The 26799-nt window shown below is 41.3% G+C and overlaps 3 protein-coding genes across 4 annotated transcripts in view; 1 reads left to right on the top strand and 2 right to left on the bottom strand.

The window, feature by feature from the left end:
• The window catches only part of dcdc2c (doublecortin domain containing 2C), a 34076-nt gene extending 31133 nt beyond the window's left edge, over nucleotides 1–2943 (bottom strand). The window contains exons 1-6 of the mRNA XM_014132665.2: nucleotides 2350–2943; nucleotides 2141–2189; nucleotides 1740–1816; nucleotides 1279–1410; nucleotides 811–963; nucleotides 635–692 (exon numbers count right to left, since the gene is read on the bottom strand). Coding sequence (XP_013988140.1) covers nucleotides 635–692; nucleotides 811–963; nucleotides 1279–1410; nucleotides 1740–1816; nucleotides 2141–2189; nucleotides 2350–2639 — 759 coding nt within the window. The 5' untranslated portion in view covers nucleotides 2640–2943. The remainder of the gene's footprint in view (nucleotides 1–634; nucleotides 693–810; nucleotides 964–1278; nucleotides 1411–1739; nucleotides 1817–2140; nucleotides 2190–2349) is intronic.
• Nucleotides 2944–11697: 8754 nt separating this feature from the next.
• Nucleotides 11698–16953, bottom strand: LOC106565612 (collectin-11). Of its 2 annotated transcripts, none has more exons than XM_014132951.3 (7): nucleotides 16828–16953; nucleotides 16193–16347; nucleotides 14823–14894; nucleotides 14008–14079; nucleotides 13858–13911; nucleotides 13667–13762; nucleotides 11698–13460 (listed from the first exon to the last, which is right to left on the bottom strand). In XM_014132951.3, the coding sequence occupies exons 2-7, from the start codon at nucleotides 16320–16322 to the stop codon at nucleotides 13051–13053; spliced, it is 834 nt and encodes a 277-aa protein (XP_013988426.1). In that variant the 5' UTR covers nucleotides 16323–16347; nucleotides 16828–16953; the 3' UTR covers nucleotides 11698–13050. The 2 variants fall into 2 exon arrangements, with proteins under 2 accessions (XP_013988426.1, XP_013988511.1); XM_014133036.3 differs by having other exon boundaries at nucleotides 11698–13442.
• A 7140-nt stretch (nucleotides 16954–24093) lies between these two features.
• Nucleotides 24094–26799, top strand: part of LOC106565365 (unconventional myosin-VI) — a 126679-nt gene continuing 123973 nt past the window's right edge. The window contains exon 1 of the mRNA XM_014132524.3: nucleotides 24094–24264. The gene's annotated coding sequence lies outside the window, so the exon portion shown is untranslated. The remainder of the gene's footprint in view (nucleotides 24265–26799) is intronic.

Genomic DNA, 26799 nt, shown 5'->3' with positions numbered 1-26799 from the left:
CTGTCCATTGAGTGTCCATGTTCTCTTCTTCTTCACTTGTTTGTATGTATGTGGCGCTCATCTTGGGCCCTGTGCAGTTCTCATATCACTGCAATGCGTTTCAACGTCTACTAATCAGCATCCAAATTGTCCCGGTTCTGGAGGAATTCAATTTGTTTAGTTTTTTTGTCAGCATGGTCCATTGGTTAATATGTTCAGTCTATGAGACTCGCTGTTACTTGATTAAACAGCCAGGCTTGTTCTGTTACCTATCAAAGTGGAAGGCAATGGTAACTCAATGCCTCCCCCACACGGCAAGGCTCATGAACAACACAAGCTGGAAATGTTCATTGAAATGCTGTACGCAACAGAAAACGTTTACATTGTTCACTGTTCTAAGCGTGAAGACAATTTCCAGTGATACTGTACACTATGTCCTTGAAATAAAATTATTGCAGGATAAACTGTGATCACAGCTGTTTCTTAGTTCAGGGTGATAAAACATTATATTTTTCAAATGGAGCTCTTAGTGGAGGTCTTTCTTTCTCGCTTCTCCTGGACTGAAAATAATGATTTCATGGGGGGAGGTTAATACAAGCATGTACTGTATGTGGTGTATACTAGTATACTTTTGCTGCACAGTAGGCCTACTTACTTTTGCATGTTTGCCTTTCCTTGTGGGAACAGGGACTGGGAGACTGTCATTGTTGACTCTAAGGAAAATCTACTAATTAGTAAGAACACCATAATCTGAATGAAACCAACAGAACATAAACTTCCATAAACTTGAATTCTTTCTTTTTCTGGAGAGGAATAAATCGTTTTTCTTACGCATGATGACTGTTGTCCCGGATGATTCCTCTGCTGGGGACCCACTGGAAGTATGGCGAGAAGCGGAACTTCTCAGCTCCCACAGCAACATAGTACTGGTTGTTCTCTAGCTCCACTGGCCCAAGTAAAGTAGTCCCATCTAATGTGCACAGTCTAGTTATCAAAGAAAAGGTATCATTAACATGTATTTGGATTTATTATGGATGGCCAAGACAGCAGCTACTCTTTCTGGGGTCCAGCAAAATGAAGGCAGTTACACATTTTAAAAACATTACAATACATTCATAACAGATTTCACAACATATTAAGTGTGTGCCCTCTCAATATTTAAATGGTACGAAAAACAACACTAATTATGTGATTATGTAAATCATAAATGAGATCAACGCTACAAGTTGGATGACTTTTCATTTAATTTAAAAACATGATGATCTATAACATAAAGAGATATTATTAGTTGTTTCCTACCTGTACACAGCACCAGTGCGCAGATGTACCCTCTCGGTCACCATGGCCAAGACACTTTCCCAGTTTGTGAGAGTATACTTTGGTATCAGTATCCGAGCTGGAGGAACCAACACATCTCCATTGGTAAAAACACTACAAAATACAAAAACACATGAAACTCAGTACCATTTTATGGGCTTGCGATTTCAACATGGTTATGATCATTGACATTTTCAACATCAGAAATGTTGTAGGACTAGCCTACATAAGTCAATAGAATCTAACAAAGTAGAATAAATAACATCTCCTTAAGTATTATGTGACACAAGAAACATTTTGGCCTACTTAGTTTTGGCATTTATAGAATGACAAGACAAGTGAAAAGAGTTCATGCCTATTTTGTATTCGCTACATCCCATTGCAAACAATAATGTTTGCAACAGCACAATATGATTGTAGGACACTTGGAAACCCAAACTCACTTGATAGTGCATGACTCGTTTATTATTTTCCTCCAGCGAGCAGAAACAACTATTCTACTATGAACTACAGGTCGGATCTGTAATTTCAAACAAAAAAAATAAAACTGGTTATTGTATTACATGGTTATTACCAAGAATCTTGCAATCCTGTAAAATTATTGTGTGAATGTAACATTGATAGCCTAGGCCTATCTTTCAGAGGTGCTCATGCATTCCTTTACTGACAAAGACATGGTGTGGCCAGAATGGTATCAAATATCAGTTCCATTGTTCAGTTAAAGTCGAAAGCAATTAGGCTAATTAGTAATTTGCAACAAACATACACATGGATGATTTTCAAAAAGCTTTGTGATAAAACATTTAAAAAGGCAAAAAGATGAGGGTATAGTTAGTGGCCTTACCTGTTCATTCTTCTTTTTCTGTGGTTTCTTCGTTGTTATATGGTAATAACTAGAATGAAAAACAGTAGATTACATTACAAATTACACGCATTTTGGTTTAGCTAGTCATTAAACATGATTATTTATGGCTGGCTGCACCAGCAACAACAACAAGGCTGTCTAACAATAACATCAGCCTTATAATTCCCGGCTAATTACAGTGTACCTACTCAAGCTTTTTGAAACGCTCTCCTCCGGCTGCAACATATCTCTCCCCGTGCTGCAAATTGACGAGGTCATGGATTTTGTGCCCTTCCCTTGGAGTGTAAACATTTCGGACCGCTCCAAAAGGAGCCTCAACCCCACGCGTGACAGAGCTCAAAAAGCTGTCAAACGTTGACATCTGTCGTTGATTTATAACAAACTTTCGTCCAGGAAAGAAAGCATCCCCATTCCTGTAGACAACAATAGTTTTTGTTGGAGGTTGAGGGAGCACCGCTCTACCTGAAGTCCCAGACATGTTAATGTGGTCACAACCGTGGCACACAACGTTCCAGAACCGAGGTCAAAATGTCAAGAGTTAGCTAGTAGTTAGCCAGCTAACGTTAACTAGTGAATTAGATTATTCTCGCAAAGAAATAGATATCTGAAGATGAGACAGACGTCCACTTGGGTGCGCATCCTATCAAGAAGCCTATCCTTCGTTACAGATGTTTCTGGTCAACAAACGTGCTGTTGTTCCTCGTTAACCGTGTTGTTTCTGTTTTCAAAAGCTGTCTAGCCTTGTGGCTACCACCAATCTAATTTATGTTGTTGGATGTGTTTCCAAGGAAACCTGTGGGGGGAAAGCGCGCGTTCTCCAGAAATGCTTGGTGACCCATGGGCCACATACAATGATACAGTATATCAAGTAGGATCCCGCAAAAGGGACCACATCAAGCACAACAAGCCTATGCTTCAGTATTCATCTTATCCATTCATTTTGTAAATCTTGAATTCCAAGTTGCATTTCTAAAGTTATTCTTGAAAATGCTCAATGACATTTAAAGGTGAGAAGAAACAATGTGTGACAGATAATTTCTCCATAATATAAACCATGCCATGATGGCACATTGGGCCCTCAACTTCTGTAGGCACTTGAAACAACTTCTGTAGGCACTTGTGTGTTCAGTTCATAATGTGGTCAAATGTGGTCATTGCTATTACTTTGGTCTTTCAGATCAGCCAAAGTGTTAACTGTATACTACATTTCACCAATCAGATGTAGCAGTAGGACTATCTGCCTGAAATCACAAAATGTCTGAACAAATAGCCTACCAGTTTGAATTGCATTATAGATTACAAACATATGCAATCTTAACTGTTAAAGTTCTTTCAGACTTTTGATTACATTTTTTAAATGATTGCATGTGGATGGAATCCATAATTACATTAATAGGTGGGAGTTTTTCCACAAAGCATCACCCATGGACATGGTTATGACTTTTTCCACCCGAATAACCTGGCAATGTTTCCCTCCCCTCAGTCAGTGCTGTCCAAATTGTTTACTGCAGAGGTAACCAGAGATTTCACCACTACAACACCAGCTAATTGGTTTTTGCCAGACACTCTCCTGGTCAATGGGATGCATAATTCATCATCTCTGTGTTCATTATTAATGGCTTAAGGGACAAATCATACTGTGCTTTATCAAAGAACTGTGCCATGCATATACAACATTGTTCTGAATTTGGGTTTAGTTTACAATATGATTTCATTTTAGATGCCCTGTTGAATCTTTAAAATAGTGTTGTTGAGACAATCTCGAATTAAACAATGATAATCCTTTGCCTGAATTCCAGAGGTTAAATGGATAAGAGTATCAACGTTCAAGACTTCAAGGAGAGATAGAAACTAGATACAGTTGAAGTCAGAAGTTTACATACACTTAGGTTGGAGTCATTAAAAAAAAAAATTCAACCACTCCGCAAATTTCTTGTTAACAAACTATAGTATTGGCAAATCAGTTAGGACATCTACTTTGTGCATGACACAAGTAATTTTTCCAACAATTGTTTACAGACAGATTATTTCACTTATAATTCACTGTATCACAATTCCAGTGGGTCAGAAGTTTACATACACTAAGCTGACTGTGCCTTTAAACAGCTTGGAAAATTCCAGAAAATGATGTCATGGCTTTAGAAGCTTCTGACAGGCTAATTGACATAATGTGAGTCAATTGGAGGTGTACCTGTGGATGTATTTCAAGGCCGACCTTCAAACTCAGTGCCTCTTTGCTTGAAATCAGGGGAAAATCAAAAGAAATCAGCCAAGACGTCAGAAAAAAAATTGTAGACCTCCACAAGTCTGGTTCATTCTTGGGAGCAATTTCCAAACGCCCGAAGGTACGACGTTTATCTGTACAAACAATAGTACGCAAGTATAAACACCATGGGACCACGCAGCTGTCATACCGCTCAGGAGGGAGACGCATTCTGTCTCCTAGAGATGAACGTACTTTGGTGCGAAAAGTGCAAATCAATCCCAGAACAACAGCAAAGGACATTGTGAAGATACTGGAGGAAACAGGTACAACAGTATCTAAACTCAGCAAAAAAGGAAAGGCCCTTTTTTCAGGACCCTGTCTTTCAAAGATCATTCATAAAAATCCAAATAACTTCACAGATCTTCATTGTAAAGGGTTTAAACACTGTTTCCCATGCTTGTTCAATGAACCATAAACAATAAATGAACATGCATCTGTGGAACGGTCGTTAAGACACTAACAGCTTACAGACGGTAGGCAATTAAGGTCAAAGTTATGAAAACTTATGACACTAAAGAGGCCTTTCTACTGACTCTGAAAAACACCAAAAGAAAGATGCCCAGGGTCCCTGCTCATCTGTGTGAACGTAACTTAGGCATGCTGCAAGGAGGCATGAGGACTGCAGATGTGGTCAGGGCAATCAATTGCAATGTCCGTACAGTGAGATGCCTAAGACAGTGCTACAGGGAGACAGGACGGACAGCTGATCGTCCTCGCATTGGCAGACCACGTGTAACAACACCTGCACAGGATCGGTACATCAGAACATCACACCTGCGGGACAGATACAGGATGGCAACAACAACTGCCCGAGTTACACCAGGAACGCACAATCCCTCCATCAGTGCTCAGACTGTCCGCAATAGGCTGAGAGAGGCTGGACTGAGGACTTGTAGGCCTGTTGTAAGGCAGGTCAGAAATACAGAAATACCTTATTTAGATAATTATTCAGACTTCTTGCTTTGTGACTCGAAATTGAGCTCAGGTGCATCCTGTTTCCATTGATCATCCTTGAGATGTTTCTACAACTTGAATGGAGTCCACCTGTGGTAAATTCAATTCATTGGACATGATTTGGAAAGGCAAACACCTGTCTATATAAGGTCCCACAGTTGACAGTGCATGTCAGAGCAAAAACCAAGCCATGAGGTTGAAGGAATTGTCCATAGAGTTCCAAGACTGGATTGTGTTGAGGCACAGATCTGGGGAAAGGTACCAAAACATTTCTGCAGCATTGAAGGTCCCCAAGAACACAGTGGCCATCATTCTTAAATGGAAGAAGTTTGGAACCACCAAGACTCTTCCTGGAGCTGGCCGCCCGGCCAAACTGAGCAATCGGGGGAGAAGGGCCTTGATCAGGGAGGTGACCAAGAACCCGATGGTCACTCTGGCAGAGCTCTAGAGTTCCTCTGTGGAGATGGGAAAACCTTCCAAAAGGACAACCATCTCTGCAGCACTCCACCAATCAGACCTTTATGGTAGATTGGCCAGACAGAATCCTGTCCTCAGTAAAAGGCACATGACAGCCCGCTTGGAGTTTGCCAAAAGGCACCTATAGTTTCTCAGACCATGAGAAACAATATTCTCTTTTCTGATGAAACCAACATTGAAATCTTTGGCCTGAGTGCCAAGCGTCACATCTGGAGGAAACCTGGCACCATCCCTACAGTGAAGCATGGTGGTGGTAGCATCATGTTGTTTTTCAGCGGCAGGGACTGGGAGACTAGACAGGATCGAGGGAAAGATGAACGGAGCAAAGTACAGAGAGAACCTTGATCAAAACCTGCTCCAGAGCGCTGTACATCTGCATTGTACATCTGCACTGTTGTGCTGTGTGGCTCGGTTGGTAGAGCATGGTGCTGGCAATGGCAGGGTTGTGGGACTGATTACCGTGGGGGACCAGTACACAAATGTACGCACTCACTACTGTAAATCTCTCTGGATGGAAGAATGGCACCGGGGGGATGGCTGTCATTTTACGGGCTCCTAACCAACTGTGCTATTTTGTGTTTTTTTTTGTTGCATTGTTTGTAACTTATTTTGTGCATAACGTTGATGCTACTGTCTCTTATGACCAAAAATAACTTCTGGATATCAAAACAGCGATTATTCACCTCGAACTGGACAAAGCTTTTTTCTTTAACGAGTCTGATGCGAAGGATATAGTGTTGCTCCCAGACAAGGCCCAAATCCCGATCATTCACATGAAGAAAAAAAGGAAATACAGGGGGCGGAGATCAGGGTGCCTTGTGAGAATTCGTCGGCGAGTGGGTAACCCACCTCTACCATCCGTTCTATTGGTCAACGTGCAGTCACTGCACGTCACACAATAAACTGGATGACCTCCATTCGAGACTATCCTAAAACTGTAATATCTTAAGTTTCACCGAGTCGTGGCTGAATGACGACACAGCAAATATACAGTTGGCTGGGTTTTCCATGCATCTGCAGGACAGAACAGCTACGTCCGGTAAGACGAGGGGTGGGTGTGTATGTCTATTTGTCAATAACAGCTGGTGCGCAATGTCTAATATTAAGGTAATTTCGAGGTGGAGTACCTCATGATAATCTGTAGACTACACTATCTACCAAGAGAGTTTATCTTCATTTTCTGTAGCCGTCTAATTACCACCACAAGCTGACGCTGCCACTAAGACCGCACTTAACGAGCTGTTTAAGGCCATAAGCAAACAAGAAAATGCTCATCCAGAAGCGGCACTCCTAGTGGCCGTGGACTTTAATGCAGGCAAACAAATACGTTTTACCTAATTTCTACCAGGATGTCACATGCAACCAGAGGGGAAAAAAAACTCTAGAACACCTTTACTCCACACACAGAGACGCGTATAAATCTCTCCCTCGCCTTCCATTTGGAAAATCTGACCATAATTCTATCCTCCTGATTCCTGCCTACAAGCACAAACTAAAGCGGGAAGTACCAGTGACTCGCTCAATACGGAAGTGGTCAGATGACACGGATGCTACGCTACAGGACTGTTTTGCTAGCACAGACTGGAATATGTTCCGGGATTCCTCCAATGGCATTGAGGAGTATACCACCTGAGTCACCGGCTTCATCAATAAGTGCATTGACAACGTCGTCCCAACAGTGACCAGAAGCCATGGATTACAGGTAATATCAGCACTGAGCTAAAAGCTAGAGCTGCTGCTTTGAAGGAGTGGGACACTAATCTGGACCCTTATAAGAAATCCCACTATGCCCTCAGACGAACCATCAAACAGGCAAAGCATCAATAAAGGACTAAGACTGACTCCTACTACACTGGCTCTGATACTTATCAGATGTGGCAGGGTTTGCAAACTATTACGGACTACAAGCCTACCAGAAGGGCTAAATGCCTTTTATGCTCACTTCAAGGCAAGCAACACTGAAGCATGCATGAGAGCACCAGCCGATCCGGATGACTGTGTGATCACGCTCTCCGTAGCCAATGTGAGCAAGACCTTTAAACAGGTCAACATTCACTAGGCCGCGGGGTCAGACGGATTACCAGGACGTGTACTCAGAGTATGCACCGATCGAATGACAAGTGTCTTCACTGACATTTTCAACTTCTCCCTGACCAAGTCTGTAATACACACGTTTCAAGCAGACCTCCATAGTCCCCGTGCCCAAGAAAGCAAAGGTAATCTGCCGAAATGACTACCACCCCGTAGCACTCACATCAGTAGCCATGAAGTGCTTTGAAAGGCTGGTCATGGTTCACATCAACACCATCCTCCCGGAAACCCTAGACCCGCTCAAATGTACATACCACCCCAACAGATCCACAGATGATGCAATCTCAATCCAACACTGCCCTTTCCCACCTGGACAAAAGGAACACCTATGTGATAATGCTGTTCATTGACTAAACACCTCTTTCTGCAACTGGATCCTGGACTTCCTGATGGGCCACCGACAGGTGGTAAGGGTTGTCAACAACACATCTGCCACACTGATCCTCAACACGGGGGCCCCTTAAGGGTGCATGCTTAGTCTCCTCCTGTACTCCCTGTTCACCCACGACTGCATGGCCAAGCACGACTCCAACACTGTCATTAAGTTTTCTGACGACACAATGGTGGTAGGCCTGTTCACCGACAATGATGAGATAGCCTATAGGGAGGAGGTCAGAGACCTAGCAGTGTGGTGCCAGGAAAACAACCTCACCCTCAACATGAGCAAGACAAAGGAGATGATCGTGGACTACAGGAAAAGAAGGGCTGAACACACCCCCATTAACATCAACGGGGCTGTAGTGGAGAGGGTCAAGAATTTCAAGTTCCTTCGTATCCACATCACCAACAAACTATCATGGTCCAAACACACCAAGAATGTGGTGAAGAGGGCACGACAACGCCTTTTCCCCCTCAGGAGACTGAAAAGATTTGTCATGGGTCCCCAGATCTTCAAGAAGTTCCATAGCTGCACCATCGAGAGAATCCTGACCGGTTGCATCGCCGCCTGGTATGGCAACTACTCGGCATCCGACCGTAAGGCGCTACAGAGGGTAGTGCGTAAAGCCCAGTACATCACCGGGGCCAAGTTTCCTGCCATTTAGGACTTATGTACTAGGCGGTGTCTGAGGAAAGCCCAAAAAATGGTCAAAGACTCCAGTCACCCAAGTCATAGAGTGCTACCGCACAGCAAGCAGTTCGCGAGTGCCAAGTCTAGGTCCAAAAGGCTCCTTAACAGATTCGACCCCCTAGCCATAAGACTGCTGAACAATTTGAACAATTTGAACTATTTGCTGTGGTGGAAAAAGTATCAAATTGTCATACTTGAGTATAAGTAAAGATACCTTAATAGAAATTTACTCAAGTAAAAGTAACCCAGTAAAATACTACATGAGTAAAAGTCTAAAAGTATTTTGTTGGAAATATACTTAAGTATCAAATGTTAAAGTATAACTAATTTCAAATTCCTTATATTAAGCAAACCAGAGGGCACCATTTTCTTTTTATTTTATTTACGGTTAGCCAGTGGCACGCGCCAACATTCAATCATTTAAAAATTAAGCGTTTGTGTTTAGTGAGTCCACCAAATCAGAGGCAATAGGGATGACCAGGCATGTTGTCTTGCTAAGCATTCAAAACGTAACGAGTACTTTTTGGTGTATGGACGTATGGAGTAAAAAGCACATTATTTTATGTAGGAATGTAGTGTAGTAAAAGTTGCAAAAGTCTAAATAGTAAAAATAAAGTACAGATACCCCAAAAAACTACTTAAGTAGAACTTAAGTATTTTACACCACTGACTATTTGCATTGACACCCCCCACCTTTGTTTTTACACTGCTGCAACTCACAGTTTTATCTATGCATAGTCACTTTACCCCTACCTACATGTCAAAATTACCTCGACTAACCTATACAGCCGCACATTGACTCGGTACCGGTACCCCCTGTATATAGCCTCATTGTGTTCTTTTTTTTCACACACACCACACACACACACACACACACACTTTAGTTTATTTAGTAAATAGTTGAACTGCATTTTTTAAATTGTATTTAATTGTTGGTTAAGGGCTTGTATTCATTGTTGGTTAAGGGGTTGTAAGTAAGCATTTCACTGTAAGGTCTACATCTGTTGTAATCGGCACGTGACAAATAAAAATGTATTTGGATAAGAGTGTCTGCTAAAGTGACAAAATTGAAATACTGCTAGTTTTTCCAGAAAAATGCCCTTTTCATCCTCATGCTAGCTAGCAGTAGCCATTACGGAATGGCACATCACATTGAACTACTAAGGAGCGGATTGGCTGACACTGCCATTGGCTGTGGTGACTAGCTTGCAGGAGAGCGAAAATGGCAGTTTCCCAAAACATTTGCAGTATTTCAATCTCAATGTTTCAGTGTGGATAAAGATAACATTTGGAGTACAGTGGCTTATTCCATCCCTGCATTGAAGTACATTTTCCAACCCATATCTAGCACCAGTTCCACAGTAACCATCATTGTGTTCAGACCCCAGTGCAGCTCAGTGTAAACAAGCGTAAGAGTAGGGTCAGAATCTTCTGGCAACATCTCCCCCAGTGTACCACCACAGAGACACGGGACCACAGGTATGACCACACCTTTATTTTTATCCGTCTGAAACTCAACAATTAACAGGTGCTGGATTGGCAGAACTCCTAACCCTGTTACTGTCAAAAAGGAATACAAATTATTACAAACAATCTGATCTACTTGTGTACTCACATTACCAACGTCACACCACTCTTATTCCTCAATCAAATTCAAATCCACAAAAGGCCTAGGAAAGAACATTTCCCAGTGCCACAGATGGCCTGATTACTAGATCCCTGAGACCCTACTCCACTACCTTGTTTCCAATCCTCCAGCCAAAAAACCCTCTGATAGTTACACTTGTAAGGTATCAACAGGCGTAGTCTTAAAAGCACTATTACACAGCCTATTGGATCCTATCAAGCAGCAATCTTTGCGACGGTAACAAAGCATCCATAATCAATTGACAACCTCATGAAAATCAACCTGTGCAAGCCTAAAAACTCTTGATTCAGAATGAGCTCAGGTGTAATCATTTCGCAAATGATTTACTATGCCCACAAAATGAATTCCTGTTAGGCCCATATATGGAGTTCCTGCAAGGACCCCATTCCAACATACGTTTTAGATGAGACAGCTATGCCCATATATGGAGTTCCAGTCAGGGGCACCATTCCAACATGAAAATTCCCCTATTAAGACTGTCAGCTCCTGACAGAAGGAGATTACCAATGCTGCTCATTCATAATCTATCACAATAAGGTGATCTGTTGTTAGCTTGAACTACAGAATAATAGATTTTGGATCGGGTCTTCATTGCAAACGATTACTGTTACAATTTTCTGATCACATGTCATTTTTGTGTCTTACCTTTCAATTACTCCTGAAGGTCATGACATCTTTTCAAATGTTTTCACCAGATTGCATCATGTGCAGACAGATCTTTTGCTTCTGTATCTGGTCGAATTCAGGACTCCTGAGTGGCGCAGTGGTCTAAGGCACTGTGCTAGAGGCGTCACTACAGACCCTGGTTTGATTCCAGGCTGTATTACAACCAGCCATGATTTGGAGTCCCATAGGGCTGCGCACAATTGGCCGAGCGTCGTCCGGGTTAGGGTTTGACCGTCATTGTAAATACGAATTTGTTCTTAACTGACCTGCCTAGTTAAATAAAATAAGAGGTATGCCTATAGAGTAACATGGTAAATATTTTATAAACATTGAGAGGAAAAGGTAATTGTAAGGACTGGATTTTTTTAAATGAAATTGTAGATGATCTGCAAGCATCATAAACCTGTTAGTCTATATAAGTTAATAGGTTCACATGCAAGGTATGCCGGTTGAAATTGAATGTGGTGTCACTATATTTTGGTTTCCTAGAAATAGCCACATCTAGTTTGTGTCTTTCTTATCTTATGTGAGGAGATCAAGTGAACAGTGGTAGGAGTGTTTCACTATTAGCCACTAGGTGGCAGTAGCCTACAAAATACACCATTAGGACAGTTACATAGCGTTTACCAACTTGTAAATAAAAAAATAAATGAACTACTATTAATATCAGTGTTTATGTTGTACATTACAGGCAAATGAGCAATACCAAACCACATATTTCACCATCGGCATCCCTGAGGACACTGTTCTGCTAAAAGGACATACATTTCCATATTTTAGAATAGAAACTGCATTCAGTCGTTGAAAGCCTATTGGTAAAACAGACATGATATGTCCCAAAAGCTTATTTCTTTCTGTTTTTGCTGATGAATATCCCATAACATACCAGAAACCATTAATTATCTGGATAATTTCAGCTACATGAACTGTGCACCATCATTGAAGTCAAGGCACATGGCAGAAGTCAAGACATCTGACAGACCTCACAAACACTTTCAAGCCCATCCCCAACTACTCTATGCCAACCTACATAGCTAGCTTGTCTATAGTTCCTGTAAGTGCGCATTCCAAGAAATGACTTTCATAAAAAGATAAAGGACCAACAATATGAACATACTACAAGACATGTTTGTGTATTTTCCAACATGTATTAGGTAACATTTTGCATCTACAGTTACTCACTACTTTGTTGAGTTTGCATCGTCCATATTAAAGCAATATAGTATTTTTCACGTTCAATATTCAGTACTGCAGAACAAAATATGGTGAATATTTGTTTAAAAAAGAATGACTAATAATGACAAGAAACAGACCCCCCAAAATAATATGTGTTATATCTTTCATTTTTTTAAATAATCAGATCAAGAGATTAAAGGGAACGTTGCTGTAGCCATTCAATGCAAAGGTTTATAAAAACAGCATCCATTCAATTCAAACTTTCAAGTCAAAAAAGCTGAATTCTTGAAAAACTGAGAAGAAACCTTGTTTTTACACAAGTGTATACACAGTATTCTATACACAATATTCTAAACTGTACAATGATATTTAGCACTGGTGGGTGATTAAACAAATGCAGCTGTATCAAAATAATGTTACATACTGAACATCATCTGTATAACTATAAAAGGCTTCTTTCTCTATGATTATAGCCTCTCTCTGTCATGCAGCTCCAATGAGGCCTTTGCCCTTCCAACTCACTACCACTCTCAAAATGCCCCTCAGACACTGTCCTTGTCAAACTCACACACAAAGTACATGGTGGGATGGCAGGCCACATCTGTCCAGTCCCCTGCCGCCACCATCTCAGCACAGTCCTCGTCCCTGTAGGCATTGTTGGGTTCTCCTTCCCTCCACTTGCTGAAGGTGCTCATGGGGGAGCGATCCACGTAGGTGAAATGGCCCTCACGGTCTATGTCGTTGATGCCAATGTACACCCGGCTCAGGCCCGCCTCAGTGATGTACCCAGCGATGGCTGTGTTGGCCCCCTCGTCCTTGGGCATGGCCAGGTGTCCACCCCTTCCCTGACAATAGACCTCTGCATCTGTGTAGCGTTTCTCCTCCTTGACCAGTAGATAGACCTTACTGTCGGTCTCTTTGATGCCGGCGACAGCTGCAGGGGAGGGCAGTGCTGAAAAATGAGCACTTGTATTTCTATAATCACACTGACATTTATACCCAGCATTCACATTGTGGAATGGAAGCAAACAAAGCCAAATGGTCATAGATGAGAGTGATACTGAAAGGAAACTGATATCTTTACCTTTGCGTTACTCTTTGGAAATTCCTAATTCAACATTCATATTTTACTATAAACCAGACATCCTAAAAGCGTACCAGTTTTGATGAACTTCATCTCATTGGATAACTGGGCCACTAGGATGTCCATCTCACCAATCATCTTCCTCAGGGGTGTGCATTCACATGGAGCACCTGATGAGACAAAAGGAATGCATATTTTCCATACTCTTTGTGGACTTATTGTTAACTAGACCTGTAATGTTTCCCCAAACAAATAAATGTTGTACCTGGATCACCATTCAGGCCCATTGGCCCAGGATCCCCCATATCTCCTTTTAAACCTGAGTGTGGAAACATTGTCAAAGTACATGGGAAATATGGTAATGCATCCCAAAACACTATTTTAAATGCATGTTCTTCTGTTTTTTTATTCCTACCTTTGATTCCACAGGGGCCCATTTTCCCATAACGTCCCATAATACCCTTATGTCCTTTAACTCCAGTATGTCCTGCAGGGAAACATGTGTTACTGTAACTAGAGTTTTTTGTGACTGATTTCAGAATCAAATGAATAATTGGGTTAAATAACAAAGCCTCCACGTGAGCATTTAATCTGTCTTCGATGTCAGCCGCATCATTCATCATCAACAGCTGCAGTCAGCACCTGTCAGTAATTCAGGGGATTCTGGGTAGCGTTTCTCACACAACCTCTGACCTAAAGTAAACATTTTGTTGCTCTGGACTGCCTAGCAGCGATGTAACCAGATCACAACATCCTGTAGGATAAATTCTTGTCAGTGCATACTGTGATCTTTACCCTAGTTTATAGACAATAACTGTCCAATTAAATAAACTCTAGAATCATGTTCTTAAAGGAAATATGATTATTTTAAACCATTTTGAACAAAATCTGTATGGTTTCGTCTCTTGTAAAATACATTTGTCCACAAATGTAATGGGACACCATAATGAGAGGCCAAAGGGTTATCCAAATACCTTTTCCAAAGGTCAATCAAAAGGGGTGTTTAAACAGATTTTCATGACAACCAAATTCTCAAACTGCCCTCAGCATTCTCTGAAACTGAAAAAATGACCACTCATAAATGTAAAATCAATATATGTCTCAAGTTTCCCAAGCCTTCATAGATGAGTCATCAACATTTTGTGATATTGTGAGGGATGAAGCATATCACCTGTACAGAGAGAATACTGCACATTGTATTTGTTTCTGTTTTCAAAGATGGATGCTTACCTATCTCCCCTAGTGGACCCACTCTTCCTGGTCTCCCAGGTGCCCCTTTCTCTCCCTTTTCTCCTGGCTCTCCTGTCAAATGGATAGAAAGCTTCACAGATCAAAAAAAGCTTCATGAATCAACAACCTCACAACTCTGGAATGTTATGTTACTATTGTTGACAAATAGTGATCACACTGCAATCCTATGATATGAGCCCTATGTGTTTTCTGAGGAGGTTTTCATATTCTTTCATTTTTTATGAAGGCGTGAGTGTATAGAGTACCACAGTCTGAGTCCTAATACCCATAAACCCTAGTGGTCAAACGGTTCCAATCATTTTCCACCATTCATTTTTCCCACAGGGGATTTTAGAAACATTTAAATTAGGGCTGTGTTTCGTGCATGCTTACCCTGGTGTGATGTTTTGATAACCGTGTAAATCTCTCTAGGACAAGGTGATTTATCAATATATTCTCCTGTATTTACACCCCAAAAATGAAATGCTAATTAGCTGCTAATGTGGCTATCATAAAGAACTACAAATGCCATGACGATCTGGACGAGACTGCCGAATCGTGGCAAAGGTTAGAATCTCTGGATTAACTATCTAATGTTAGCTAAATGTAGTAATTAATAAATTGGCAAAATTTCTATAAATGGACAATTCTGTGAACTGTCTTGTGCAAGTTTGAAATTGACACAATACCTGTTAGCAAAGGTGTCAGCTAGAGATGATGTGCAGGGATTTGTCGTTTTCCATGATGTATACTGTGATGCTAAATAGCATTTTCGAATCCGTGTAAATAGAGCCGAATATATTGATAAAAGTCACCTTGTTTGAGAGAGATTTACACGGTTATCAAAACATCACACCAGGGTAAGCCTACACAAAACACAGCCCTTATTTTAATCGTTTCTAAAATCCCCTGTGGGAAAAATGAATGGTGGAAAAATGATTGGAACCATTTCCCAGGTTAAAGAAGGATTTGTAAGCCTTGAGACAATTAAGACATGGATTGTGTATGTGTGCCATCCAGAGGGTGAATGGGCAAGACCACATTTTTTATTAAGTGCCTTTGAATGGGGTATGGTAGTAGGTGACGGGAGCACTAGTTTGAGTGTGTCAAGAACTGCAATGCTGCTGGGTTTTTCACACCTAACAGTTTCCTGTGTGTATCAAGAATGGTCCACCAACCAAAGACATCCAGCCAAGTTGAAACAACTGTGGAAAGCATTGAAGTCAACATGGGCCAGCATCCCTGTGAAATGCTTTCGACGCCTTGTAGAGTCCATGCCCAACGAATTGAGGCTGTTCTGAGAGCAAAAGGGGGGTACAACTCAATATAAGGAAGGTGTTCTTAATGTTTTGTACACTCAGTGTATATGCCTTTCAGTCCTGGGATGAGGATCTGGACGGTGCAGGGTTCGTCTGACATGTGCTGTCCATGAGCTGACTCCATCAGGGTCAGCCCCAGCAGAGTGATAAGAACACAAGGCATCAGCTCCTCTGCTCTCATCCTGCAACATGGACGGGTTGATGGACTGAAAGACATTTAATTAGATATTCACTGACTGGCAAACACACACACAAAGAGACACCAGGAGAGCCGAGGTAAGACTGATTGGCAGACAATTGAGAAAATACAATGTCATGGTTGGCACCGTGGTACAATTATTGCAGATATGATCAATGATTCTTCAGGCCTATGTGATAGTTTGCTTTCATACAGTACATCACAACAACTGATATTAGACTCAAATCAACTATCACATCACTCAGTACAAAACAATGTGATTGACAACTTTTCCTGACCTAAGACCAAATGTTCTTCCCTGGCTTAAATTCCCTTAAAGTGCCTTGGGACATTCCAGATGAAACAAGACAAAGTGTTGTGACGGATCGCATACAGACAAACAACATCCCCCCCCCAAAAAAATGTTTTACCGAGCTTGCTTTATCATGGCATACACAGCAAATCATGTGGGTCTGGAGTCACATCAATAATTCTACATTTAACCTACCTTTTGTGTTGTTTTCCAGATCCCCAAAGCAGCAAGTAGCTTCAGTTTGAGGATTTTCCCAAATTGTCCTTGTGAGTTAACAGGGGCTTGCACACTGGTGGTCTTTTCAAAATATTCGTTTTTCCTCCTCAGGACCCTAAAATGTGTGTGAAAGGCCTTCCATAAACAGTTTCACAGATAAAGCCAGGGGCAGCTGGGGTCTCAGAGATAATTGGATGGGAAAGTGTGGGGGTTACTGACATCAGCCACATCTGGGGTGTATTCATTAGTCCGATTCCGTTGCAAAATGTTTGGTCTGTAGCAAAACGTTTTGCAACGGAAATCGTTTACCGTTTACTCTGGAACCAAACGGAAGCAAGCAGAGCAAACGGAACGAAACGGGGAGCGACCAACCTGAATTTGTCCAATAGAAAATCTCGTCTTCATTTCAAAACGCGACATCTGAGGCGCTGATTGGTCCAGCATAGAATCAACTTTGAACGTTACTATATTTGAGTTCATTTTACATGGCCTGGTGCTTCTGATGAGCGGAGTTAGTAATTTTCGACCATGTTATTGGTTCTTAAATGGACTCTCTACTCACGGACAGGTGGTCACAGGTGTTCGTGCGAATCTATCGGTCATATTCAGCATTGCAGATATGTCCTGGGATGAAACAAGGCTAGTATTTGCTAGATGAATGAATGAATGAATGAATGAATGAATGAATGAATGAATGAATGAATGAATGAATGAACGAATGAATGAATGAACGAACGAATGAATGAACAGTCAAAGTTACGTCATCCAGCAATAATATATGTGTATGTAACGCAACCCAAGTCAAGTTAGCGAGTGAACTGGCTAGCCACGTTTGTCTTAGTCTTTGTCATTGACAGTGGTGAGTACTTCTTGGTGAGCCAGGTACCCTCTCCAGGAGTGGTTGTCCAAAGCAGAATCTTCCAACATGGATTTGCCTCTGTTGTAGTTTATCAGAATAATGCCCAATGGTGAAATATTCCCTTATTTAAAACATAATTAAGCGTTTCAAACGTTTGTCAATCTCAAATCTGTAATGTATTGTAGGAATGACTGTGCGCTACATCTTCAAATGGAGGAATAGCCCAAGGAAAATAAAATTATCTCCTAGAAAATTCAGGTAAATTGCAACTTCACTGCCATTTCAGAAAAAGCCTACTGTAGAGTAAATCCTATCCTTGACATAATGTTTATTGTTTTGACGTAGGTGTGCCTATGCCTTCCCAGGTCCACCAATGGCTGTGCCCCTGCCAAGTCATTTGAAATCCATAGATTAGAGCCTAATACATGTATTTCAATTGACTGATTTCCTTGTATGAACTGTAACTCAGTAAAATCATAGAAAAATTATGTCAAACACCCTCTTTACCCCAGGGGACACTGGTTCCTGGCGGTCATCTGCTTTCGTGGCCTAGATGACCCCCAGCATGAGCCCGTGTCTCCAACTTGGCTGGAGGAGGCAGAGAGCGACCTGGACAAGAGGATCCTGATGGACTACACCTCCCCCAACCCCATGTCACTGTTCTTCAGCCCCGCGGGCAGCAGCACCAAGGGTCGGCCAGGCCCAGCGGCTCCAGACTGCGACTTCGCCAAAGAGGGGAGGCTGAGCGTGTGCTCAGACGGAAGGGGAGGAGAGGAGCTGTGGTCGGCCATGAAGGAGCTCAGTGTGTGCCCCACCCCCACGGGTCCATGGTCACATCCCCCTTGGGCTGTGCCGTGGCGGAGATCTTTGTGGGCTATACTCGGCCTTGTCCCGGGATGGTATGTTGGTGGTTGGAGATATCCCTCCAGCTGTGTGGAGGCTGTGCTTTGGCAAAGTGGGTGGGGTTATATCCTCCCTGTTTGGCCCTGTCCAGGGGTTTCATCGGATGGGGCCACAGTGTCTCCTGACCCCTCCTGTCTCAGCCTCCAGTATTTATGCTGCAGTAGTTTATGTGTCGGGGGACTAGGGTCAGTCTGTCACATCTGGAGTATTTCTCTTGTCTTTTCCGGTGTCCTGTGTGAATTTAAATATGCTCTCTCTAATTCTCTCTTTCTCTTTCTCTAGGACCATGCCTCAGGACTACCTTGCTTGATGACTCCTTGCTATCCCCAGTTCACCTGGCCGTGCTGCTGCTCCAGTTCCAACTGTTCTGCCTGCAGCTATGGAACCCTGACCTGTTCACCGGACGTGCTACCTGTCCCAGACCTGTTGTCCCAGACCTGCTGGAACCCTGACCTATTCACCGGACGTGCTACCTGTCCCAGACCTGCTGTTTTCAACTCTCTAGAGACAGCAGGAGCGGTAGAGATACTCTTAAAGATCGGCTATGAAAAAGCCAACTGACACTTACTCTTGTGTTACTGACTTGTTGCACCCTCGACAACTACTATGATTATTATTATTTGACCATGCTGGTCATTTATGAACATTTGAACATCTAGGCCATGTGCTGTTATAATCTCCACCCGGCACAGCCAGAAGAGGACTGGCCACCCCTCATAGCCTGGTTCCTCTCTAGGTTTCTTCCTAGATTTTGGCCTTTCTATGGAGTTTTTCCTAGCCACCGTGCTTCTACACCTGCATTGCTTGCTGTTTGGGGTTTTAGGCTGGGTTTCTGTACAGCACTTTGAGATATCAACTGATGTAAGAAGGGCTATATAAATAAATGAGATTTTATTTTATTTGGGTCTGATAGAGAAGCAGCAGCAGCACCTCTCAGTTGAGTGAGGAGGAGAATACAGTCTAGTTGATCATAAACTCGGCATTGTAAATATAGTTTGGATTTAGCCGCATCAGTGTCTGGTGAAGTTGGGAAGAATGGTAAGCATTTTGTCCTACATTTGATTTATGTTTTAGATGATTGCAATGGATCTGAAAGGGAAAATGTATATATTTTCCTTTTCTCCTGACCAGGATTCAAATGAGTTCCATTTCCAGCATATTTTTATTTTTTTGTTGCAATTTTGTTTAATATCTAAATAAATCAAGTAGTTCACTTGGCCTTTACTAGTCCTGTATAAAAGGACCAATATAGCCTTCTGTAGCGCATCCCCCCAAAAACTATAGCGCCGCAATACATCTGTTTATTGCAGAAATTGTGAATAGTATACATTGTATTGTAATGCTGGTGCGGTAAAATAATCCAGTCAAGTTTAATGAATTACAGTGTAGGCTAATCCAAGTGTAGGCTATGAAACAATGCAAATAGAGAAGACTCAAATGTGGTCAACGGCAGATCAAAATACCAGCACAAAGTCTCCGGGTGTAAAAAGGAGTTGTCCATGGTGTTGTCATTCAAGGTCCTTTATTTACCCTGTTCATAATGAGCACAGGAAGGTTGTATTTTGGCTTCTGCTCAGATGGATGAAGCCAGGGGGGAACACATTCAGCAGACACACCTCACGGCTACAGACCTACCACAGATCTGACTTGCATTGGTGTAGTGCTATTTATATTTTAGATGTGGGGGCGCAAACAATATGTAAATGATGTCGTCATTTCCTCAAAGTTTGTGCCGACAGAGGTTGCCTATCATTACAGGGCTCTCCAAGCCTGTTCCTGTAGGGTTTCACTCCAACCCCAGTTGTAACTAACCCCATTCTATCTTATCAACCAGCTAATTATTAGAATCATGTGTGCTAGATTAGGGTTGGAATGATGATAGGAGGATGGTAGCTCTCCTGGAGCAGGTTTCCAGATCCCTGTTATATAATATGCATAAAATGCATCTTCCAATTGCAACGTCTGCCTATGCCCACACATATTTTTATTTTTATTTACTCAAACACCAAGTTACCTATAGGCCATCGTCACTGTCAATCATGAACTATAATTATTCATGTTTTACCTGTGAAACTGCATCAGTATGCCAATCATTTGATTGGGAATAGCCTATGCATTTCGATCATCTTGAATTACTGTTTCGTGAGCGAAGTAGAGCAGATGGTGTTAACAAACTATTAGCCTTTTTTGTATTTTGTTTAAATCAAAGCATATATCCTGCCGTGTGTGTGTGATCTGTTTCACCTGTCTTTGTGCTTGTCTCCCATCTCCCCTCATTTATCCACCCTCTATTTATACCTGTGTTCTCTGTTGCCAGTTCGTTTTGTTCGTCAAGCATACCAGGGGTTTTCCCTTTGCGCTTGTCTGTTTCTAGTTCCTGTTTTCTAGTTTTGACCTCTGCCTGCCCTCAGACTGCCTGCCGTTCTGTACCTTTTGGGCTCTGATCTGGATTACTGACCTCTGCCTGCCCTCAGACTGCCTGCCGTTCTGTACCTTTTGGGCTCTGATCTGGATTACTGACCTCTGCCTGCCCTTGACCTGTCGTTTTGCCGGCCCCCGTTCTAGTAATACACTTTTGTTACTTCGACACTGTCTGTATCTGGGTCTTACAACAGGCCTACAAGCCCTCAGTCCAGCCTCTCTAAAATCCCAATTGGCCTCATGGTAAAATCCCTGAGTGGTTGCCTTCCTCTCCATCAACTGAGTTAGGAAGGACAATTGTATCTTTGTAGTGACTGGGTGTATTGATACACCATCCAAAGTGTAATCAATAACTTCACCATGCTCAAAGGGATATTCAATATCTGTTTGTTTTTTTAACCCATCTACCAATATGTGCCCTTCTTTGCAAGGCATTGGAAAACCTCCCTAGTCTTCGTCGTTGAATCTGTGCTTGAAATTCACTGCTGACTGAGGGACCTTATAAAATTATCTGTAACTGGGGGTACGGAGATGAGGTAGTCATTTTTAAAAATCATGTTAAACACTATTATTGCACAGAGTGAGTCCATGCAACTTATCTGACTTGTTAAGCAGATTTTTACTCCTGAACCTTTTTAGGTTTGTCATAACAAAGGGGTTGAATACTTATTGAATCAAGACATTTCAGCTTTTCATTTTTTATTAATTTGTGAACATTCCACTTTGACATTATGGGGTATTGAGTGTAAATCAGTGATACAAAATCAACATGTTATCAATTTTAAATTCAGGCTGTAACACAACAAAATGTTGAAAATGTCAAGGGGTGTGAATACTTAATGAAGGCACTGTAGCACCTTTAGTTCCTGTGTCTCACTGGATTTCAGTTATTTTTATTTATTTATTTCACCTTTATTTAACCAGGTAGGCCAGTTGAGAACAAGTTCTCATTTACAACTGCGACCTGGCCAAGATAAAGCAAAGCAGTGCGACAAAAACAACAACACAGAGTTACACATAAACAAACGTACAGTCAATAACACAAAAGAAAAATCTATGTACCGTGTTTGCAAATGTAGGGAGGTAGGCAATAAATAGAGGCTAAAATAATTACAATTTAGCATTAATACTGGAGTGATAGATGTGCAGATGATGAATGTGCAAGAGGGTAAGTAATAATATGGGGATGAGGTAGTCGGGTGTGCTATTTATAGATTGGCTGTGTACAGGTACAGCCAATCTGTTCTTGTATATATGCCAACTTTTTAAAATGTATTTTTAAGGAATTTTTTATAGATTTTTTTGGAGGGGCTGTACTTGTGACTGTTAAGTACCTGTGTTGTTCAATCTTTATTGGTTGATAGGATGGTGGTATGATTCTTCCATTATTGTCGCATCACAGTAAAATCACTTAAAAGGAGAATTTCAGTGCAGATGGAGCTTTGTTCTAGAAATGGCTCCGGTTGATTCTTAATGTCCTGTTCAAAAATATGTCAGAGACATATGGCTCTGTTGAATTATAACATGTTTTGTACATTTTCGAATGTCTCTTCAAAGAGGGAACATTTTAGCTTTAATTCTTCTAGCACTTGAATTATTTGTGAGGGACACTTTGTTGGATTGCCAATCTGTTGAGCAAGAAGCCTAGCATCTGGAGTGAATTAATAATGAATGTTAACTTTAGATGAAATGTCCTAAAAACACTCAAAGATGATCAGTGGGTATTGTTATGATTTAATTTGAAGTGTAAGAAAATATTAAAGTTAATATTTTAAGTACCAAGTTTTGTTTAGTGGTCCTTTTATGAAGCAGATAGGCAACAACCCGTTTCCTATGCAAAAACAAGACTTTTGGTACATTGTGTTCAAACCACTTTAAAAGGGATATTGATTTAACTGCAGTTTCATCATGTGCTCTGTCTAGTCCCTTGGTCACGCCCATCTCTGGCTGGGGGATTCCCCAGTCTAGCCTGGCTTGCATGACTGTCTGTGGGCTCAACCGAGCCAATGGGAGCTCAGCCTCAGATGTACTGCTCTATTAATCTGATTAAATTGTTCCTCTGGCACAGCCTCCGTGTAACAGCTCAGCTCTCCAGTTATGTCACAGTCCCTCCCTGAAAGACGATGCTTTCCTTTCCTTCTATCCTCAGCCTCATTTTGACCTTTTATTTCACCTTTATTTAACCAGGTAGGCCAGTTGAGAACAAGTTCTCATTTACAACTGCGACCTGGTCAAGATAAAGCAAAGCAGTGCGACAAAAACAACAACACAGAGTTACACATGGGATAAACAAACGTATAGTCAATAACACAATAGAACATCTGTATACACTGTGTGCAAATGAAGTAAGAAGGTAAGGCAATAAATATGCCATAGTGGCCACTCTTCCTCAGGTTATTGTCCAATAAGATGTTCTCACTAACCTCAGTCAATTGGATAAAGGTTCATTCCTCCAATGGTTTACCCTTGTGGTCAGTTACCCAGAAAATGTGACTTGCAAAAAATATAGGCCTAAACAACTGTTTGGCCAGCATTGTGCTGTATTAGGTGTGCAGTTGTCTTTTATTTGTAAACTGGACACTGAGGACAGGACTATAGCATAAGCAAAGAAAGTAAACATATAAATGTTGCATGTCATGTTTACACGCGTTCTACCTATGGGAAATGTGATACAATGGGTATCAGATGTCCAAATTAGATTTACAAACCCAGTGTTGACTTTCAATGGGGGATAGGATGTCTTCATGTGATTTCTTCATAAAGTTTTAAATGACTAGCCTCAAATATTTATGGGTCTGAAGTTCGCATGTTTCAGCAAAGGTGTGTAACTATTGTGATTGTATTGTTATCAAGTGTAAATAAATATCCTTCAACATAGATAATCATCAATCTGCATTCGTATTCAAATACTATCAAGTCATGTTACAACTAATAGAACGTATACCTTTTATGCTACAGGTATGATGAGCAGAATGATGGTTGTTACTGTACATGGCTGCACCTGCACTTGGAAAGTTTATTCCCAGTGACGTCATCTCTGCCTCCCAGCTGGCCTGGACTAAAGTCTGCTCCGCTCTGGGGAGGCTGTCTGCTGCTGTGTTTGAGTGCTGGACAGAGTACCAAGAGAAAAAGCTTGGATATTGTCTCAAGGATATTCTGTATACGGGAAATTGAACCCGTTTTCGTTGAGCCACATCAAGAACACAGACGTAACATTTGAGGGATACATTGTTGTAAGTCCCTCACTTTTTTGATATCTTGCAAACCATTTAGCTAACTAGTAGGCTGCACTTGTTAGCTCGTGGTTAGCTGGGAGGGGGGCTAGCTATATGTTATGATGGAGCGAACACAGTTTGCTAACAGTGAGAGATCGCTAGCTACAGCAACTATTAGTCGAAATATTGATACAATATGCATTCATTTGTATTTCGCTTTGCATTGGTTAAACAAATTCTCTGAGTGAAAAGGCTAGTTTACAGTTGGTCTAGTGACATGTCGGTAACGTTTGTTCATGATGTCACCGCAACAACTTTCATTCTATTGTCGGCCGAGATCACACTTTGTCGGTGCTCCAAATAGCATACAGTAGGATAACTTGGGGGAAATATCTTTCAGTGCTCTCCAATCCTGTTCCTGGAGACGAACGTCCTGTAGGTTTTCGCTCCAACCCTGATCTAGCGCACTTGATTCTAGTAATTAGCTGGATGATAAATTGAAACAGGTTAGTTACAACTGGGGTTGAAGCGAAAACATCCAGGAGGGTAGCTCTCCAGGAACAGGGATGGAGAGCCCTGGTATATTTACTGACAGAAATAAGCAACGTTTGGTATGGTGTGCGTACTGGCTATCCTTAGACAAACAGATTTTTAAGAGAGAGATAGGTGGGCAGAATTAATTAATTAATGAATTAATTGCCCCCTGCAATGGGGCAAAGTGCATTTTATTTAGAAATTTGAGTAATGAACTCCTAAAAGCTAAAGTGTAGGTATCTTATTTTAATTAAATAAATAAAATATCGGAACCAAATTACATTGACTATTCTCGCTGTGATGTTTTGATGTACGGCCCTTTTTTTGCCCCACTGGAGGGGGGGATGTTTTTCCCCAAACATACCCACATGAAATTGTACTGCTTTATTAAAAACGGATGACAATTTTTCCCTTTAACTTCCCTGGGCTAGGTGGGACGCTTGCATCCCACCTAGTCAACAGCCAGTGGAATTGCGTGGCGCGAAATACAAATACCTCAAAAATGCTATAACTTCAATTTCTCAAACATATGACTCTCGTTAACCTGTTATGGCTAGGGGGCAGTATTTTCACAGCCGGATAAAAAACATACCCGATTTAATCTGATTATTACTCCTGCCCAGAAACTAGAATATGCATATAATGGATAACAAATTGTAAGAAAGGGCACTTCCTGTATGGAATCTACTCAGGTTTTGGCCTGCCATATGAGTTCTGTTATACTCACAGACACCATTCAAACAGTTTTAGAAACTTTAGAGTGTTTTCTATCCAAATCTACTAATTATATGCATATTCTCGTTTCTGGGCAAGAGTAGCAACCAGTTTAAATCGGGTACGTTTTTTATCCGGCCGTGCAAATACTGCCCCCTAGCTCCAACAGGTTTTAACCAAGTGGATTATTTATCTTTTAACACAAAAAAACCCATCCATTTAAAAATGAATTTAGTAAATGTTAACCTTGCAGCTAAAAGTAACTTTCTAAGCAATTTCTTGGGTCGTTGCTAGTGAACTGGCTAGCCAGTTCAAATAATGACGAGTATAGCTGACAATGTCTTAACCTTAGATACTCCTTATTCATTATTACAGGAAAATAAACCCACAACAAATGAAATGTTATTGGTCACATACACATTTAGCAGATGTTATTGTGGGTGTAGCAAAATGGTTATGTTCCTAGCTCCAACAGTGCAGTAGTATTTAACAATTCATAACAATACACACATTTAAAAGTAAAAGAATGTAATTAAGAAACAGATAAATATTAAGACGAGCAATGTACAATATAATACAGTTTATACATATGAGATGAGTAAAGCAGTATGTAAACATTATTAAAGTGACTAGTGTTACATTATTAATGTGACAAGTGTACCATTTATTAAAGTGGCCAGTGATTCCATGTCTATGTACAGTGCCTTCGGAAAGTATTCAGACCCCTTGACTTTTTCCTCATTTTTGTTACTTTACAGCCTTATTTTAAAATGGATTAAATAGTTTTCCCCAGGTTTTTCGATTTTTTTTTTTGTTGCAAATATACTGCTCAAAAAAATAAAGGGAACACTAAAATAACACATCCTAGATCTGAATGAATGAAATAATGTTATTAAATACTTTTTTCTTTACATAGTTGAATGTGCTGACAACAAAATCACACAAAAATAATCAATGGAAATCCAATTTATCAACCCATGGAGGTCTGGATTTGGAGTCACACTCAAAATTAAAGTGGAAAACCACACTACAGGCTGATCCAACATTGATGTAATGTCCTTAAAACAAGTCAAAATGAGGCTCAGTAGTGTGTGTGACCTCCACGTGCCTGTATGACATCCCTACAACGCCTGGGCATGCTCCTGATGAGGTGGCAGATGGTCTCCTGAGGGATCTCCTCCCAGACCTGGACTAAAGCATCCGCCAACTCCTGGACAGTCTGTGGTGCAACGTGGCGTTGGTGGATGGAGCGAGACATGATGTCCCAGATGTGCTCAATTGGATTCAGGTCTGGGGAACGGGCGG

This window comes from Salmo salar, chromosome 01, assembly GCF_965601325.2.
Source record: "Salmo salar chromosome 01, fSalSal1, whole genome shotgun sequence".
Taxonomy (NCBI): domain Eukaryota; kingdom Metazoa; phylum Chordata; class Actinopteri; order Salmoniformes; family Salmonidae; genus Salmo; species Salmo salar.
This window is presented reverse-complemented; position numbering and strand designations above follow the sequence as displayed.

Excerpts from the sequence above, each read along its gene's own strand:
- LOC106565612 (XM_014132951.3), bottom strand. The coding sequence starts at position 16,322 with ATGAGAGCAGAGGAGCTGATGCCTTGTGTTCTTATCACTCTGCTGGGG. Across the intron at positions 14,895-16,192 it reads CCTCATCCCAGGACTGAAAG|GAGAGCCAGGAGAAAAGGGA; the intron begins GCATATACACTG and ends TCCATTTGACAG. Across the intron at positions 13,912-14,007 it reads GGGCCCCTGTGGAATCAAAG|GTTTAAAAGGAGATATGGGG; the intron begins GTAGGAATAAAA and ends TTCCACACTCAG.